General features: G+C 58.0%; 2 protein-coding genes across 2 annotated transcripts; one reads left to right on the top strand and one right to left on the bottom strand.

The window, feature by feature from the left end:
• Positions 1-3,705: 3,705 nt before the first annotated feature.
• BESB_080320 (uncharacterized protein) lies at positions 3,706-12,204 on the bottom strand (the record flags this gene model as incomplete). Its single annotated transcript, XM_029366394.1, has 7 exons — positions 3,706-3,716; positions 4,197-4,362; positions 4,908-6,120; positions 6,756-6,857; positions 7,250-7,271; positions 7,456-8,479; positions 8,914-12,204. The coding sequence occupies 7 exons, from the start codon at positions 12,202-12,204 to the stop codon at positions 3,706-3,708; spliced, it is 5,829 nt and encodes a 1,942-aa protein (XP_029217825.1).
• Positions 12,205-14,816: 2,612 nt separating this feature from the next.
• BESB_080310 (uncharacterized protein) lies at positions 14,817-18,383 on the top strand (the record flags this gene model as incomplete). The annotated part of the gene is made up of 1 exon (XM_029366393.1): positions 14,817-18,383. The coding sequence occupies one exon, from the start codon at positions 14,817-14,819 to the stop codon at positions 18,381-18,383; it is 3,567 nt and encodes a 1,188-aa protein (XP_029217824.1).
• Between the last annotated feature and the right edge of the window lie 1,325 nt (positions 18,384-19,708).

The following is a 19,708-nucleotide window of genomic DNA, read 5'->3' as shown; positions in this document are numbered from 1 at the left end:
ATGCTGGTGCGAGATAGGACATTACTGGTCGAACTCCAAAAAGCAACCTTTTGATTGGAATTCCCCTGGCGTTTAGCCCGTATCATACGTTGGCCTACTAAGGAGCCAGCTGACTAGATGCTGCCTAGCCATTGCTCTCAAGCTGCAGTTGTTCCTGAAGCTGCTACATCCGTTGCCACATGGCGAAGAAACACTGCCGCTACACCATTCGGGATGGATCTGGGATGGAAAGCATAAAGGGGACGATGAGAGTCTCATGTGGTAGTCGACCATATAAGAATCTAGTAAGTAGGTGGCGACCTAAATGGCCAGTTCTTTCTGGCAGTGGGTGGCAGTTGCTCGGCCCTGTGCCCTCTACTGCGAAGGAAAACCCTGTGCCACATGGGAACAATGTGGCACGCGGAAAAAACACCGCGGCGACTTGGTTTGTTGCGCTTTATCCCCTGATAGGTAGAGATCTGTTTCCAGGCACCAATTGCACCATCATGACGGTAGTGCTCCGCTGTATTGCGGCTCGCAGGCGTGTCTGATGCGTTACGGTAAGTGTCGCGTCCACCGCGGTTTTCCATGAAACATCCCAGACGTAAGCACCGGCGCTAGGCTCCCCCTCTTTTTTTCTCATTCGTGCAGGCACCCGCAGATTACTTGCTTGCAGGGGATGGGGAAATCAGAGTGGCCGTATCGTGGTTTACCATTGCGCGCCGGCATTTCATTGCTGGAGGGCATACGTATAGAAACGGACAACGAGTAATGCTCAGTGTGCTGTTCATCTTGCGAGTAGCTGATGCTCATCTGTCTCAGGTGTGAGGCCGCGTATGGAAGTGGGAGCTTCGAGCTTGCCGCTGGATATATATAATACTGCAGTCCCGGGCATACTTCCCCCCAAGCACTGTCGTGGCTTGCCTGGTCAGTCAATCGTTTTCCGCCTATGTTATTTGATCGCCGGGTATTGGGCTAGGATGCCTCCTACAGAAAGTAACCGCAATGGGGAAGTTCCGATAGAAGTCGTTCGCATCCAGCCAGGTTACTCCCGAATTAGGCGCGTATTTCTCTCTACAAGGGGGGAGTCACTGCTTGAGGTTGCTACGCTCCATGAAGAGTGTCCTCATGCAAACTTGCTGACTCAGAGTCGAGTTACTCATTGCTAATTCTTGTAAGACGGGCACATCTCCTTCTGATTTGCGGGGCGAAGAAGCGATCCGGAGGAGCGTCAATATGTCTCCTGATCAAGGACAAGCCCCGGTCCCACACGCGCTCATTAATGCCACGCATGGATAATCGGGATGCCTCTTGCGTAGTACGCATACAGCAAAACACTCCGCCTGGTGTCATGTTGCTTGTGCTTTGGTCTGTTTCTGGCACACAGCGCGAAAAAATACGCCGGGGACACCAGAATGTGTAGCAGATTTAGTCGATATATCCTTGCTTGCTCATAAATATCAGAGCATAATCGGCTGCCTTGAAAACACAGACCTGTCAAGCACCTCTCTGCCGTGTGGATCGACACCACGACAACTCAGCTTGGCAAAGGCAGCACCCAGCTAGTTATTGAAACACTCACGAGCCCAAAACCATAACTTCGTAATCTCAGAACCATAACACAAGGATCTTGACACAGTTCAAAGGCATCGGCTCGTCTGTCACCTGGCAGCGACACAGTAGGACACACTAGATGGGATCCCCCATAATAGAGGGAAATAGTAATGCGCTGTTTGTCATACTATACTTTCAGAGCAATCTCTTTTGACCGCACCAAGCTCATTGGCAAGCCGATGGATGAGAAATCCTCTTGGTGTGTCACCCGTTAAAGCAAACGGCAGACCTCTAAACTCGGTGTATTTCTTGGGCAATCACCATCGCCATTCTCTGCCGCGCTGACAGCATTATGTAGCTTCTTTCACGTCGTGTCTCCCCAACTCACGGCCCATCATGCACGTGCGACTGCGTAATCTTGTGCCGTGACAGGAAGCAGAAAACCCAGAGTTATATCGCGGTGGTGCTCGAAGCAACGGCACGTCCATCTATTTGTATTTTCAAGATGAACGGGGTATAGGCACGCGCGACGGGTACGCTGGTTGTTCAGCTCGCAGCGGAACTGCTGATGCGCTTTGTTCAAGTCATCCATCTCGACCGGATCATTTGCGAGTTTAAACAGTGGCAGGGGTGACACACACATCGATGACGGAGACGGACGTACTTCGCAAATGGCGGCACGTTGTGTTCTTGCCTCCTTTCCTTTTTTTTCCGTCCCTACAACCGGTTACCTTTCGTGGTGGCTGAAGGGGGTAGATGCTTCTGTTGTTGCACCGTTACAGTGCGCCAGTAAAAGACAAACCCTTTAAGACCGGGAATGCCGTGACTGCACTTGCCCAACGATTGCTGCTGCCACCAGAGCTGTGAGACTGCCTGATGCCCTCCACTGTGTGCCGATCAGCAAGAGCCAGGCCAGTTTCCAGACCACGGAGTATGGCCAATAGAAGCCAGTCAACCAAGATGTGTTGATAGCAACCGAGAAAGGCAACACACAAGCACACCGGCTGACCAACTACCCAATATCCATGCAGAGAGCCGCCTGGCAATTTTTTGCTGCGCATCGACGACAGGGGTATTTGTTCTACAGGGTACATCGCAACCTCGGTTGTTGCATCCAGTTTGTAGTGATTGGATATTTTCTGCGTGAGCCATACATTCTATTAAGAACCGTGCGGAAACATATTTTACCACGAAAAACTCCGATTTCCAGGCGACCGCTTCCGCTTTCGGGCTTTGTTGCCAGAATTGTTGCCGTGAACGGCAGGATAAACCTCTAAGAGCAGCCAAATGCTTCGACCACTCAATCACATGGTACCAGTGCAAAAGAAAGGCCAGGTAGGGGTAAGTCAAAGCCTTTCCGCGTAACTAGTTGGGTGAAATACATAATTCGCAGAGGCAGTGCTGTGATAAAACACCGAACAAAGGCAACCTCAACCAGCTGCGCACTGAGAAACTGAATCATTGGCGACTCCTGCCTTTCGTCGCTAAGAACTTCGACCAAGAACTCTGACCCACCCCACACACTCCACCTGCTGCTTCGTTCTGACCAATGTGCAGTCTCATCGCCCCGAACGTCGTGATTCAAGACCAGCCAGTCTTGAGCGCCTGGAGCGATCCGACATCCGACGCTTACAGAAGGAAGGAAATGCATACGCACACCGCATGGCCTTGCCATTCTCACAACACCGGATGGAGGAGCTCGCGGCGCAGGAATGCTTCTAGATATATCGGCTTTTTTAAACCTAGAGTCACTACACATTTGCACCTGCCCTAGATAGAACAGACACCACATCCGTGTCCGAGCATGCCTCGCCGTGGAATACCTTCGGACAAAAATAGTGCACGACGAAAAAAAATGGACCGAACAAATGTAGATGGAAAGGCACATTTTCGCTCTACGTTGTTCTCTCTTGTTCCAGCAAACCAGACTGGAGAGACAGACACTCATGTGACTCGTCTCTTCGTAAGAGGGAGTATATAAACGGTTACTACAGCTACCCCAATTACACCAGACACACAAACGGTGCCAGAACATGCTTCGCCCTGGAATACCTTCACGACAACAGATGCATGACAAAAAATAATGGACCGACCGAATGCGACCGGATGAAACGCTACCATTTTCTCCCTACGTTGTTTACCTTTCCAGCAAACTAAACTATAAAGACAGGATTATGTGTGAGCTAGTAACACATATCGGCAAGAACACGTTTTCCCTCGGAAACGGTTTAACATTACCCTAAACGCTGAACATGTTGCTAAAACCGGCGCTTAGGCATCGGTAGGAAACGACAGCTGCGTTGCGTCTAGTAGCTGATCAAAAATGTTCCACGCCGCAACGCTGATTGACGACAACCCCGCCGCCATACCAGTCGCTCTAACCTGTGTGCAAGTAATTCCAACCGTGACTAGAGATCCCTCTATGAGATTAAACAAATGCCGAACTACGCGAGGGTCGGGTTGGGCAAAAAGACAATCGCTTTTGATCCCCCCCCGGTGGTTATGCGCTCCGGCACTGTCTCCACCAGTAGGATAGCACTTTTGCCTCCCACTTCCCCTTTCAGAGGCATGATACCCCGGGTTCCTGGCAGAACTCGCTGTAACACCTGCGCTCTCGTACTGGTCACCGGAGCCCAACCGTGGAGTTAGAGCTGTCAAGGTACCTGTCGTAGGAAATCTAATTGCCGCCGCGGTCTCGCCGACGAAGAAAGCACCGAACTCGCGGTCGTTTTGCAGCCGGTCAATAAAAGTTGCTTCGGCCTCATCCAGCAAGCGAGGGCGCTCAGTTGATGACGCCTCCCCAAGCGACGCCTCTCCTATGGCCTGAGTCTGGACGAGACAACACAGCAAATGAAGGCGGTAGCACAACATTGTTCAGCGGATGCGAATATAGCCTTCATCTAGAGGAGGCCCCCATATGTATAGACTTGTACAGTCTGGCTGGAGGCTGATGCGCAGATAAGAATGCAAAACGCACAGCGAGAAACATATCCAATACCCGATGTGAACTTATACGCCCACGCATAGCAACACACATCTGTCTTGAGCTCTACGCTGGGCTGGTCCGAATAGCCTTCTACGCCACTGCATCCCCCGTCGGGACTACGAGCGTGTCCATGCTTTTGAACACAGCAGCAAGACAGAACAAGCCACCACAGCAGCTTACTAACTTATCAAGACATTTATGTCAATGCGTTTGCGACTGCCCTTACTGCGTTTAAACTGCCACCTTTGTTCGGCAAAACTTCACACTCACACAAGACTCAGCGTAGCGATCCTTTGTGTTTCAGAAGCTCCTCTTCCAGTTCCATCGAAACAATGAATACCGAAAAAGGACCAGCCAAAAGAGCACCGCAAACAGAATTCCGCGTTACCTGAATCGCCTTCAATACCATTTGCGCCATTTCAATGAGGCACCGAAGCTCCCCCTCCGCTCTCCACGAGACGCCACCGCGGTGGACGGGAGCAGTGGACTGCCTGGCAAGTGAGCGATGCAGGATAGCAGGATGCAGGCCAGTCGGGGCTGGCAGTCCCGTTGCTCTAGATGAACAAGATTGCTTGGCACCTCCGCGTTCCCCCACGATTTCGCCCAGTCGGTTCAGATGTGGCTGAGCCATCTGCCGTTCCTCCATCTTCGCGGACTGCTCCGCCTGCCGTTTCTTCTGAACGGCACAAAGTTCCTCCCTCTGTTGGTGAACACGTTCCATCTCCCAAACAAGCTGCTTCAAATTTCCATGCAAACGAATCAGTTTCCCCTCCGCCTCCTTTCGCTGTGCGCCAATCTGCGCAAGCGATTCTTCCAAGGAGTGTCCTTTCGCTTTCTTGGGACTGTCGCACGATCCGCTCTCGGAATGCTCAATTTCTGGCCTTTTCTGTTTTCCGGGTGACTTTACCTGCCTCTTCCCAGCCTCCTCCAGCACCTCCGCCTCAACATGGTCGAGCTCAACGATTTCTGCAACTAGTTCTTTCATCACGTTTCGGCATTCGCGTTGGCGGCGAGTCAGCACATCAATCCGATGGTTGAGCCGGTCGGCCTGCGTTTGAAATTCCCCCAGCTCCTCGGCCCTCCACTGCATTTGGTCTAGGCCCAAAAACAATGCCTCTGCGCCAGTCAGCCGCATAACACGCTTGAGCGATGCCATCTGGTGAGGTGACAGCGTTGCTCCGGCACTGCTCCATCGCTCGAGTCTTGGCGTCACCGTGAGGCCGGTGGAAGAAGCTGTATTCAAGCTCTTTCCATCTGCTGCGCCAGGGTGATTTTCCGCTCCGGCGCCCTCATCTTGCTCTAAGGTCCACAGCAACCTGCCGTGCTGCAGGCGCCGTAAGGTTTCTGGCTCCGCAAGAAAGTCAAACGGATAGAGCGACGCCACAATGCATACAAACGAGCGGCGCGAATCTCGAATGATATCGACCGCTTGTTTCGACTGAAGACGCTCCAGCCGCGCCAAATGGTACTGTAAGTCTCGAAACGATTCCACCCAGTCTTCGCGACAAGCCAGCGAGACCTGATCCGCAAAGTGGCGGACAAGAAGGCAGCACTCTGCTAGGATGCGACAGCAACGGAGCCGCGCGACGAAAAGCACAGACCTGCAAAAGGGAGAAGGGACAACACACAGGAGAGAAGATTCAGCACCGTTTGCTTCTCAACAGTGCTCCCAGCGCAGGGCTGTAGGTGAAAGCATTGAGCCACACCATTCTCCCAAACCGGTGTGAAGGCGATACATGATAACGAGACTGAGCTCGATTGACAAACGCATAGAGATGCATTATGCATCGGGGCAGACAACCAGCACACTGGCGCCAACTGGTGGCAGAAGTCGAATGCATAGCACACACCGAGGGAAACGCACATCAATCCAGTATGTCTGTGTTGCTGGAATAACGAGTACAGCGGGTGTGTATCATCTCCTGCCTCAAGCCGTCCATCGTACAAGAGCTACACATAGGTGGAAGCTGTAAGTAAGACAGGGAATATGGGGGCCTGATGATACCGCTGCAGTGAGAACGTTTTGCCACCGAGCCTGAATCCTCCGCCACAACACAGGTCTCCCACCCGCTGCCTTAACCCAGAAGTAGTACACTGGGTCGCTCCTTTATTTTGAAAGAACTCTAGTCCCAGTCACTCTGCGTTATTCATATTGTCTTTCCCATAAGCGTACAAAATGAGTACGTAGGCGGCTGCGACAACAGGAACTGCGACACTCGGGGGACGGAACCCCTACAGGCCCGCAGGAGAAGCGGAACGGGAGGAAGGATAGACTGGTCGGTCCAGCATTGGCCAGGGATGGTTTGACTGCGGAGTCCCGGAATGGCTTTGCTTTTTCCTGCGACAGGACAGCCACATAACGTTTCGCGGTCAAGCTGGAAAGTGGAGCCCCTATGCATGCGGGCCGCAGGGCACCGGACAAAAAGTAGGCAGCCGGTTAATAGGGATCACACGCACTCGAGACTTTCAAAGGCATATCAACACACGGGCTGCCTCTGCACTCTCTGTCACTGCGCAGGTCCACGAAGAGCCAAGAGCACAATCAGCAAATTCCTTTTGAGTAATGCAACACTCCACGGCCGCACAGTCTACTTAGTAGACTTTGAAACCATCGAGGAAGTATCCTAGGCGGCTGAGTTATATCAGCACTCGAAGAGCACGGAAGTCTAGGCACGACTGCAACAAGATGCACTACTTAAAGACTAAAGAAATGACATACCACGAACTCACGACTCGTGGTAAGGCCGTTCCTCTGTAGCGTGTTGCAAAACAGGATGGTTAACACGTGTTAACTCCATAGTTTTTCTCACACGTGTGAAGACAACTATTAGATGCTATCAATCGCTTCGTGCACTCAAGAGAGACACCCGACTCTGTGGACCTTCCTCTACGCGATATACCATGCGTATTTTATTCGCGCCGAGGAGTTGGCGTACCTGCAATCCTCTGCAATTGAATAAGGATGCCTTCAAACGAAGAATTCTGTCTAGGACCGTCATGTGAGGCAGGATCACTCGTCGCGGCGGCCGCGTTGGGGATAAGAAGATGAATAGCGCTCTCTCTCTTCGGCAAATAGACTCCCCCCTTTCGGCGGAGCCCTTTCAAGCGTTTGAGAACAAGATCATTGTCTTCAGACACAGAAGAAACGGAGACATCCGGCTGGCAATCAGCCCGGAGAAGCAGTGTTTCTTCATCGTCTTCATCAGTGTCGAAGGCCAGCTCGAAAGGATCCACAGATTCATCGTCCGATGTAGCACCTGACGAGTCATGAGCGCTTCCAACAGACGACACCGACCGCGACCCTGCTCCCTTCTTCTTATCTTCAGCTTCGCTGTCTGGACCTCCCCTAGTCGCGTCTTCTTCACGGCCAAGACCCGGCACAGGACCGTCCACGCTTTCGGTGCCACTACTCTCTTTTGCGCCCGCTGTGCTTTGCGCTGGCGCTGGCCTTTCGCGCCCCAATCCCTCCGCTGGCGCTGCGACTCCTCCATCGCTTTCGCCCTTCCCTTCTTTTTGCTGCCTGCCGCTACTTCCAGCTTCCACCGCAACCCGCACCTGCTCTCGTCGCGCGACCCTCCCGCCGTCTTCGACATTGCCATCTCCCGCCACCTGACGTTGTTTTTCCTCCACAAGCACTATCGCTTGATGACAGCCGCCCTCCTGCGGTCGAGTTCTCTTCAGGGGTTGCTTGTCCCCGTCAAGCGCTTCGGCGTGGCTGGCCGCTGCCTGTCTATCGCCCCTGGTTCCTTCGTCATCTGGCGCTTCGCCGCCGAGGATAGGAAAATCCCTGCCTAGAGCGGGTGACAGCTCAGAGCCTGCTAGCCTCTCGCCCTGTCTCAGTCCTCCCGTGCCGCGGCGCTCCCTTCGTTTTCTGCGCGCTGCCTCGAATTTTTTCCTGGTCGCCACCAAGTGCCGGAGCTCGTGCCTGCATGCGTCCAGTTTCTGCCAAATCGGGAACACCTGATTATTCTCTCTCAAAAAAAGCAGACACGCCAGCAGAAAACGCTGGGACACGTCCGCGCGATGGAGGTCATCTAGATCCGTCGTCTGCATGAACAAACAGACAAGCAAAGAGGGGGAAGCCGTCTGTGCACACGTGTGCGTGCACCGCGCCACCTTTACTTTTACAGACACGTAGACTTCTGCTTCAGCCTGGAGACCACAAGATAGCCCCTGAGCGAGACACCAAGATACGCCTCACGATTGAGTCCAGCACAGTCCGCCCCTCAGCGGTAAAACTCATTTTCTGTCCAGTACCGCGACCCATCTCAGTGTTTGGCGCACACCAAGACGCGTGGCTGCCGCCTGCCAGGTCAACGGTTGTATTTGGCCTAGCAGTCTAGCACGCGGTGCAATTATACAGCGCAATTCTCTGATGCTTGGTGGAGTCTTACTCTTGCATTCTTCACTTGGACAGCTCGTGTCTCGTCGTACTTGCCGTAGGAGGAGACACCGAACAAGGCGTCCAAGCCACCTTCTTCTCCCTCATAGTTCGTCGGCGCGATGCTCCCGCTTACGCAGCCCTTTGGGTAGCGTGTCCAGTTTTCGGCTCTTTTGGCTGTTGCGTAGTTCTGGTTGTACTCTCTCTCGACCTCTTTCATCACTCTCTCCAGAAGCGGGGAAGCTCCAGGTAAGCAGCACGACTCCTGGGTCTCCGCTTGCGAAGGCGAACCCTTCATGCCCGTTCCGCTAGCGCTGCCGACTCTCTCTTTCGAAGTTCGCCCACCCTGGCTGGAGTCCGTTCCATGTCGCTGCGGCATGCAGCGCGAGACATCGGAGCTGGCGAAAGACGGGAGAGACGACGGGCTCTCTTGGAAGGCTCGGTTCGACACAGAAGCGTTTGAAGCCAGCCCAAGAGACTCCTCAAAATGCGACATGAAAACGGCTTCCAGACGAGAAGGCAGCGTCGCAGGACACGCGCTTGCACTCTGCAGTCCTCCAGACTGCACGTCTGTCGCTGCCGCGCTGCTCTGGGAGGAGGAAACGAGCCCCCCCTCGACGGCGAACCACGGGAGCGATCCAGGTGGCGCCTCTGCGGAGTTTCGGCTGCCGAGACTGCCGAGAGACCCCCCGCCGCTGCCGTCCATTCCCCGTGCCCAACTACCGTAGCAGGCACTGGGGGACAGAGCGCGCAGCGGTGCCTGCGTGTCCAACAGCGGACTGAAAGGCGAGGAAGCTTGCATGCTGCCTCCGGTCTGCTGAGCCCTGGTTTCTCCGGAGGTCTGCCGCACCGTGCTCCGCATCGAGTCCTCCATCTTCCGCTGTCGACGAGCCGACAGTGTCATACCCAGCAGCTGCGAGAATGGCGGGCAGCTGAGACCTCCTGGCGAACCTCTGCTGACCTGGACCCTCTGTGGCGGGAGGCGAAAGCTACTCAAGCTTCGCTCCGACAGGTTCGAGGCGCCGCGCAGCACGCTTGCCCGCGGATCCTCTCCGAAGGCCTCTGAAGACAAACGAGATGGAGACTCGGCGCTGCTAGCCATGCTGGGAGAGCGCGACACCGAGAGCTTCGGGGAGAGAGGGCCGTCCTGGACAGAGAACGAAGTCGCCTTACTGACTGACTGGCGAGCTGCGCTTGCAAACACGCCGAGGCGCGCGCGCGGGGTGACGGCATCTAGAGAGTCGTGGACCCGGATAGTCGTCGGCGAGTGGGCAAGAGACCCCGCAGACTCTTGACTCTCTGTAGAAAACGAGCGGCTTCCGCCCACGACTTCTCGCCTAGAGCCAGCACCGGCTTCTCTCTTCTTCCATTCGTGGCGTGCGGGACTTTTCCCGATTCCCCCCATCATCGTGTCGGCTTTTCTGAGAAACCCGTTCGCCGCGAGCTCGCGCAACGCCGCTTTTTCTTCGTACCATGCCAGCTCCGCCGCCTTCGCCGCCGTCAGCGGGAGCGGCTCCGGCGTAGGCGTAGCCCCTCTGAGCCTGGCAGTCAAGCCAAAGAATCTGGGAGGTATAGGCAGAAAAGCCGAGCTTGCCTCTTCACAAGGCGCACCCTGTAAACCGCTGCCACCACTGAAGGGGCCTTCTGGCGATGACGACGCCTGACCGAGAATGGGCTGTTCTTCGGCCGTCGCTGCCTCAGCTGCTCTGGGCGACTCCGGGTCCGGGGACGCGCTGATCGGCATGGTACCGAAGTCGGCGTCTTTTTTCAACGCAGCAGCCCCTGAGCTAGCAAGATTCGCCACAGACTCCCCCTTCGACTGGGCATCCGCCGACGCCGGCGACGGAGCTCTCTCAGGCAGGGGACCTTCTGCCCCAGAACCCGCTGGCGACTTCAGCGTCCTCGCAGCTGCTTCTTCAGGGGCCTGCGAATCACCTTCGCCCGAATGGTGCACACGTGCCGCTGAACTTTTGCGAATGTGTCCTCCCCCCTCTAGCTGTCGCTGCCGGTGCTCTGCGGTGGTGCGCTCCGCAGTCCTCGCGCCCAAGGCACGGGGAGACGCCGCTGTCCCTGCGCCTTTCGCGACCGCGAGGGAAGACAGCTCTGCGCGCTTCGGAGCGCCTGACGACGTGTGAGGTTTTGGGGGCGTCATTTGAGGGGAGTCCCCCAGAGGAGAGCTGGTTTTTCCCGTTTGCCCATGTGCGGTGGCGGAGGGCTGTGCGCGGCCAGAAGATGGCGACGATTCGCTCAGACCCTTTCGCCGCTCCCCGTCTGGCGCCTGCCGCGTCGTCTCCTTGCCCGTCGAAGACGCCAGCGGCGAACTCGCCCCGCCGCCGACAGACTTGTGCAAAGCCATGCGAGAGAGGTCCGCGGTTCGAGGTGTCTCACAGGCGGCGGGAGCCCCCGGGGGGACTGCTACCGATTTCCGAGCCTCCCTCAACTCCGCCGACCCGTGTGGGGTCGTTGCGCCTCCGCGTCCCTTCGTCGTCGACGCGGTCTGCCGCATAGACACAGGAGAAGATGCAAGCGAGGAAGACGTGCCCGTTCGAGCCGGGGTTTTCCGCTCCGGCGACGCTGGCGTGACGGCTTCCCCTCGGGGAGTCTTTGCCTTGGGTTGCGGTAGTGCCTTGCTCTCTCTTTCCGGCGTCTCTGCCGCCTTCATCCGGCTGGAGGCCGGAGCGCGAGGCTCGGCAGAATCGCCGCTTTCGCGCGCTCTGGAAGGGCTTGCGGGGGATTTTTCCCTGGAGACTGCGGTCGCTACGGGACTTGTGGCGGCGTCGGTGGACTCCTTGGCTGCCGCGTTGTGCTCGTTGCCAACCGCCACCACAGAAGAACCGCTTTCGCTTCGGCTATCCTCGTGATCGACTTCCCGCGTCGACTCGGACGTCGTCGCCGCGCCCTCGCGCTCTTTGTCCCTCTCATCGCCTCCAACGCTTCCATCTTTGCTTCCCTCTCCCTTTGTCTGCAGTGGAGACTCCTGGTTGGGAACAGGCCGCGCCGAAACATCGCCTTCTTTATTTGCTTCCTTGTCTGGTTTGAGCCCGGACAGGGGAGGAGCCGTTCCACTGCCATGAGACTCCTCGCGTGAGGACGGAAGTACGCGCGGAACGCGCTTCGCCGTCTCTCTCGTGGCTGGCTTCGGGTTGCTTCGTTCAGACAGAGACGGCGCGTTGCAAGACTTGCGATTTGGGGATTTCGTGGTATGCTCCCTCCCTTTCTTTTTATGCAAAGCAGGGAGAGCGACAGTCGAGCTGGGCGCACCCGGCTGCCCAGCGTTGGCATCGGGCTTTTTTTTCGCGGACATCGTGGATCGTCACGATACCATTCGCAGCAAGACACAGCAACACGCGAGGAAAAGCCCACTCCTGCGGCGAAACAGCCCTGCGAAAGGCTTCTCCTCACCGGAGAAAAAATAAAAGAGAAGTAGAGGAGCAGAGGGGGGGAGGCGTGAAGATCTATTCGTCGGACTACGTGCTCTATTATAAGCAAGGAAAAGCCAGTGGAGCTCCTGAGCCCGAGTTCGGAGCGACTGGTGGTCTGAGACCTGCATCGAACTATATGCAACAAAAACAGAGACCGCACAGACGCAGCTGGCTCGAGGCGCAGCTATCTGAGCCAGACAGCCATCTTCGTCTCAGAGCATCGAACACCCCCAGCTCGCGGTGAGCTTTCAAAACGGGCTGAATCACTACAGAAGCGTTCTTCGAGGAGCTTCGGGAGGCAGGATGGAACCGACAAAACAGGAAAACACGGATGCAACTCGGTGCTGCTGCAGAGCGAAGCAAAAGACCGCTTTCACTCACACAGCAGGAAAGGCATCGTGCGCCGAAAAAACCCGCCAAACCACAACTCTGGCGACCTGAGAACGGCCGCAGTCCGAACGAGAGGTTTGAGTGTGATCTGACGACTAAAAAACGAACAATGGAACTGCCGTCGTATCAGACCACGTTGGACTGACCGTCAGCCACCCGCAGTGACAAAAGCCCTTCGACACATCAGCAGATGGAAACGTGCACACCAAACATCTAGTGATCAAAGGGCGCGGAAGCCTCCAGCAACTGCCCAAAAGCGACACGCCGCGGAACGGAGGCCCCAGCCCAGCGGCTCCAGCGTGGACGCAATCTGCCGTAGGCAGCTGGCCCCGAAACCGGAAAAACGCGCAAATACTTGGACTATTTCCCTCCTTAAAACCGTATCAGGACTGTGGAAGAGCTGGCTAACTGGGCAAACGCCCAGGGAAGCGATTTAATTGCCAACAACCTGTTTATCCAGGTATTGAACTCGGCCCTCCGGACGGGGTTTGCTCTCCGCCCGGGAGCGTGGCGCTGTCTGTGTTCCCGACACTCGAGACGTGGTTGGGTACTGTTTATAGCTATTTTAGCAGCACAAGTGAACGAGAACGAACGGAACCAAATGCAGTTAAGATCTAACGGGTCTGCCTTTACAGACATTCCGATCTGGGCGCCGCTGGCAACCCCCCCGGCGACAAACCCTGCCAGCTGGCTGGCGGGTAGCTCCGAGTCGGCTCCCTCAAAAGTGTGAGGTTCGCGCGCTGCTGGGCGGACGTGGAAAGCCACGCGATGACGGAGGAGCTGCGTAGCGTCATGCCAACAACCGACACGCTTGGCTTGGCGACGACTCGTGCACCAAGAGCGCCCTTTCTATCGCGCGACCTCTGGTCACGCCTGTAAAATCCCTGGGCCGGGACGCTGAGCACGGCAGAGTCTCTCGGGGGGAGAAGCCAACCAAACAGCCGCCACGGCTGCGTGGCAGCGTGACTAGTTAGACCTCAGGGTGCGTATTATTCCGAAAACGTTCACTCGCCGGCAGCGTGTGCCTCCTAAGCGAGAAATCCGAAAAATCAGACACTCCAGTCTGCGTAACAGCGTTCGTTGCAGCCCAAAGGTGTCCCAAGTGGCTCAAGCGGCCCCCTTTCCGCAGCTGTGTAGCAACGAGAGGAAGGAGATGCGAAAAATCACTAGGGTGGCGTGTTTTTGACAGCACAAGACGCTCCGCGGCAGCATCTCGCAGCTGCGCAGAAAAGGTAGCCAGGGCGAACTACAGTGGAGACATACTGCAATTCAGACTGGCTCGTTCCCGATGGATGACTGTTCTTGTCGGCAAGATTTCATCAACACCACACAGTGCGGAGGCAGGCGTCCATTGCCCTTGCATGGCAGCGCTCGAACATCTTGCGGCGTCCGGAGGTGCCTCCGGAATGATGCAACACTGCCGATTTCAAAGCTTTTTTGGCGCTTTTTGACATAGTTTGCGCTTCGCGCGGACGCTTCGTCCACTCTTCGGCTGAGCGGCTTCGCTATTGGCGGAGGACCGTAGACTGCCAGCTGGTTCCTGCGTCTCGCTCGCGCGAACGAACCTCCGGTTGCTTCCTCGCTCCCGCCGAAAAACGGTCCCGATTTCCCCTGTGGAGCGGGCGCTCGTTCTAGTCTTTTCCGAGACGAAAGTGCCCTACTTTGGTGGCCTGTAGCTGGCTCGTTTTGAACCAAATGAAGGATAGCTTTTTCTGACCGTCTGCACTCACTGGCGGCGGCCGCCGTTGCAGTTCCATTTGCCACGCCAGCCTCTCTTTGCACAGTTGTCCGTCAGCTCAGCCGAAAGAAAGTTTTTCTAACTCACTCACTGTTTTCCGCGGGAAGCTACGCAGGGCCTTCAGGTGAGCGACTTCCCAACTCCAAACCCTGAAGCGCTGCTTTTTTTCTCTGCTAGGTTGCAGAGCTCACGGGGCCTCTTCCAAGCACTTTTTCCTCTCTGACCAGCCGCTTTCTGGTCGCGTTCTTTGGCCTACACCCGCTCGCGGGGTTACTCTGGAGGACTCCGAGGAGTCGGCGCAGTGCATTGGTTCCTCATCTTCGTTTTCTGTCTCCTCAATCCGAAAGCCTCCGAAAGGGCTCTTCGATGTCTCGCCCCAAGTACACCTTCGTCACGCTATCTCCCACCGCCGCGTCTGTCTGCCGCCCTTCCTCTCTGCCTGACGCGGACTATTCTTCCTCCTCGTCCTCTCAGGCTGGAGTCTCTCTTTCTCTGCCCTTGCGCCATGGCGCTCCCTTCGAGGCTTCAGTCGCTTCGGCGACGGCGGCGACGCCTGCCGCGGCTGTAACCGTCGCGGTCGGTCAGCGTCTCGCGCCCGCGTCTCCCTCCACGACTGACGCCGTGTCGCTTGCTCTCTCGCGGCTCCCTGGGGACCTGCAGCGCCCGGCGGGCTCCGCGGAGCGTCGAACTCCGTCGTCGAGCGAGCCGCGCAGGTCGGGCGCCAGCGGGACGAGCACAGATCCCGGAGACGCAGGACAGCACTCCCGCAGCGAATCGACTCGTGGAGGCATCCACAGCGAAAGAGATGGAGAGACCGGTGCGGAGGGTCGCCGTGTGCGGCGCTCTGCGAGCCGTCTCCTCCCTGAATCGCAGCACGAAGGCGAACACGGAGCTCCGCGGTTTCGCCTTCGAACTTCACCTGAGCAACGGGCGGCTCCAAAGCCGACGGCGTCGGCCTCTGGGGCGTCAGCGTACGCAGGCGCCTTGGAGGTTTCGCGCAGCGGGAGGAAACATGTGTCTGTAGCGTCGCATTTTCCCTCTCTCCAGGCTCTTCCGCCGTCTCGTCTGGGCGCCGCCTCGCTTCCTGAGGCTTGTCCGCCGCGCCCTGAGCCCTCGGTGGACGAAACGCGCATGTCTGTGCCTGCCTTCGATGGCCGCAAACTTCCAGCGGTAGCGCCGGAGGACGCCGCTGCGATGCTGAAGGAATTCGCGCTTCTTCTCTCCCGTCTGGAGGCTTTGGGGCGTGAGACGCGGAAGCTTCCCGCGCACGCAGTCTCCCACGACGAGCGCGACAGGCGCAGCCGCGAGCGCGTCCCACACGCGCCCTTCGTGGATCTTCTTGAGAGGGAAGGTGACCAGAGGCTGCCGCAGGGCAACGCGCTGCGGAAGCAGCTGCAGGAACAGGCTGTCATATGCGCCTCCCTGCATGCGCGGCTGGAGTACCTCTTTGATGAGTCGCGAGCGACGCAGGAAACCCTCGAGAAAGAGGGCTGCCCCGGCGACAGGAACGCGCGGCCGGCGCCGCCTGGGGAAGAAGAGCCGCGAGCGAGGGGGCAAGAGGCTCCTCGCCCGACGGCGCCCTCGAGCGGCGGAGGAGCCTCTGCAGCTGATGACCACACCGCGGACCCTGGCAGGAAGACGGGCGGGAAGCTCGCGCCCAGCGCAGACTCGTACTCACTCTCGGCTGGGGGCTCGGCTCGCCAAAAAGACGCAGAGCTCCGCCGAACTCGCGCAGATGGCTCAGACAATCACGCGGCAGTAGAGGAGAGGAGGGAAACAGGCGCAGGGGCGCCGGGGTCGTTGAAGCTCAGTGCAGGGCGGCGAGAGGACGCTTCGGCGTTCTCCGAATGTCACCGGAGGCGGCTGCACCACTCCAAGCTTCGTCAGGACTTTGCGCGCCTGCAGGAGCAGTATGGGCGGCTGATGCTTCTCCTCGGAGTGCAGGTTCTCCCCTTTGGCAGCGCGGAGCGCGAAGAAGCGCAGGACTCAAGCAGAGAGGGCGCCGTTACGGCATCAGAGACGCTCGGCCGCACACGCGCGGAGGGCGCGCGCGGAGGCGACGCAGCGGGAGCCGGGGGCAGTGGCGCAGCGGATCGCCCCTGTGACCTCCTCCAGCTCATCGACTTCAATCACTTCGCGGGCGGCTTCCAGAGAGAGGCGACTCGTGACCGTCTCACGAGACCGTGCTTGCAGGCAGACGACGGAGGTGACATTTCCTTGCGACGGGCAGACAGTGCAACGCCGCACGCAGCGGGCCTGCGCGACAAAGCACACGGCTCCCCCTTCCTGCCGCCGCTGGACGCCTTGACCGAGGAACCGTTTCTTCCTCCTCTTCGCTGCGGCGGAGCCGCCGCCAGGTCTTCGGTGTCCTCTTCTCCGTATGCCCGCGACGCGCTAGCGGCGTCTGAAGCGGGCGAAGGCCGCACGGGCGCGTCCGTGGACGCCTCCCTCGTCCCCGCCTCGTCGCTGGCTGTCTGGCGCCCAACGAGCCTGCAAGAAGTCGACGACCGCCTCGAGGAGTCGCAGAGGCAAGAGCAGCTGGAGCAGTTGCGACACCTGGAGCAGTGCGTCCAAGTCTTGCACGAGCTGCATCTCAACATCGCGAGCGACGTCGCCGCCGCAGAGGAGCCGATCTCGTCGGCGCTTGAGCAGACAGACAATGCGCGCGAGGAGCTCACGCACGCCAACCGAGAGCTCATCAACGCGAGTCTCCGGCGCAGTCAGTGGTGGGGCCTACACGGAGGCGGCGCGGCGGCCGCGGCCGGCGTCGTCGTCGGAGCCGCGGCGGCTGGGCCCTTTGGAGCCCTGGCGGGCGCGGTCGTCGGGGCCTTGCTGGGCGCCAGCTCGGGAGGGGCTCTCCGGAGACACCATCGGCAGAAGCTGAAGAGAATTGGAGAGGACCTTGAGAGGCGGCGGCGGCGCCGCCAAGGCCTCGCGAGGCGACAGGGTCAGCTGCAAGGTGGCAGCGAGGAGGAAGTTGAGGAAGGAGGGGCGGAAGGGGGGGCGGGAGGGGGGGCGGAAGGGGGGAGGGACGGAGGCAGACCAGAGGTGAGGCAGAGCCTAGTGGCAGCCCGAGGCGCGTATACGGGCGGGCTCGGGCGAGAGGCCGAGAGAAGGAGACGAGAAAGAAGGCGCCCAAACGGGATGGGGCCAAGGGAGGGCGTTCGCGGCTCTGTTCCGTGGGTCTCGTCTGTCTGCGCATTCGGTGTTGCCGCGGGTCGCCTCGAGGGTAGGCGCGCCGAGCGGCACCCTTCGTCGGACACGTCGCCGCCATCGTTCGCGGCTGGTGCGGCGGGGGCTGAGGGAGCGGCGGGCGCAGACGCGGCATCCGATTGGTCGCCGGCGCACTCGAGAGCTCGCGGGCCTCTCTCCGTCGCCAATCGCTCTTGGCCGTCGTTGTCCTGCGCATCTCGGTCTTCCTACGCTTCTTCTTCGGCGACGGAGTTTGAGCAGGCAGGCAGCCCGCGTGTGGATGCTGGGTCCGCCATGGTCCCTGAAGACCCGCGTGTCTCGACGACGAAGCAGACGCGGAGGGTGACGGCGGCGACTAGCTTTTCGTCGTCGACGCTCTCTGTTTTCTCGGGGTCGATTCTGCCGTCCTCTTCTTTCCTCCGCCCTGCGAAGCGCGGAGGGACCCGAGTAGAGGCAGGGCCTTCTGCTGGCGCGCGAGGGCTCGCGGGGGCTTCAGAGGAGGGTCGACGGCCTGCGCAAGACGCGGCCGCCCACGGGACGCCGCAGAGGGCGCAGGAAGGGCACGTCCCGCGCAGAGCTGCGGCGGACATGCAGCCGGCAAGAGACGAACGGAGGAGGGACAGACGCCCACGTCACGAGAAAGGCGAGGACAGCGGCGTCGCGTTTGGGGGGAGAGGGGGACCGCCTCAGAGACGAAGCGACCGCAGCGAGGCGTCGACCCGCCAGGGGTCTCCCTCCTAGCCGCGCCGCTCACAGACAGGCTCCTGGCTTCAGGGGGCTGCGAGTGCAGGACTCCGGGGCCTGCCGGCGAGCTTGGCGAGGGAGAAACACCGCGCGCGCCCCGGAAAAGCGGGTCGGCTCGTCTGCGCGTATCTACCGGTATATTTGTATGTGTGAAGACTGTTTTTTGGGTGCATCAAACGGGTGCAGAGATGCAGGGACTCCACTGTATAGTAGAGTGTGTTCTTTCGTTCAGGCAACTGCGACGGCACAGGAAGGCGCAGGGACTGTCGCTGGCTCACTGCCCGTCCTCTCTTTGAAGACACGCGAGTAGGCGCTCGCCTTAAGATTGGGAGCGACGCCGAGGACCAGCTCGCTCTCGTGTGCCTGAGAGAGATCTGCGCACGGGGTCGTTTCATTGATGTGTCTCCTCTGGGCCTGCGGGGTGCGGGAGAACGGGAGCCGCCAGAGGAGCGCGCGAGTCGCCGCCTGCGTTGTGACTGCGTCTGCTGCTTCCCGCGATACAGAAAGCGTCGGTTAGTACACCGTCTTTTTCATGCTTGCGCTTCTTCTTGTTTTCTCGGCTTCCTTCTCTCGACTTTCGGCGACCAATTCGTCGGCTTTTACTTCGACTTTTCAGTTGCGCGGGCCTTTTCTTGCCTGCGAAGCTGCGTGGCGAGCCACAGGCGTCGACCCCACACACTCCGTAGAAGCCCACAAACCTAGTTATTCGCCGCACTGACCTTGCCAAGTAGAACTGCACATTCCTGGCCGCACATGAGTGGTGAAGCTAGACAGTGCTGAAGGAAGCACTGCGGAGAGTGAGGGAACGCCAGGGGTTGAGGAAAACAGAGCCTTTTGTGGTTCAGCGAAGCTGATGGTCAGAAGTCAGAGAGCGCAGACACACGCTTTGTTTCGCTCACGGGTGTTTTTCCCTTTCGGGGCGGAAATCGAGAATCGTGTCGGATCTGTTTTTCCAGATATCAAGGAGCGTACGCTTCATATAACTACACAGTGTCATGCCAAGGAGGATACCAGATTACGCTGAATATTTTTGTTACATTAGTGCACGGTGCCCAGTTGGATCTACTTCACAGGACTTACTGTCTTAACACTGCAGTCATAAAGGACTTGGTTTGTATCTCATAACCGGAGTCATCATCAGTATGCCACGAGATACAAAGTCTTTGTTTATTCGATGTGAGCTATACATTTCTAGACTCCGGATCATTTGTACAGACACGATAGCTACTTTCAATGTGGTAATAACGATACATGGCCTAGTTATGGTCTTTATGTTCTTAATGCCTGCTTCGGAGCTCTTTTTTACGCAGGAAAAATAGGTT

The sequence above is a fragment of the Besnoitia besnoiti genome, chromosome VII (genome assembly GCF_002563875.1).
Source record: "Besnoitia besnoiti strain Bb-Ger1 chromosome VII, whole genome shotgun sequence".
NCBI classification, from domain to species: Eukaryota; Apicomplexa; class Conoidasida; order Eucoccidiorida; family Sarcocystidae; genus Besnoitia; species Besnoitia besnoiti.
Note: the sequence above shows the minus strand (reverse complement) of the source record. Positions and strands in the feature narration are given on the sequence as shown.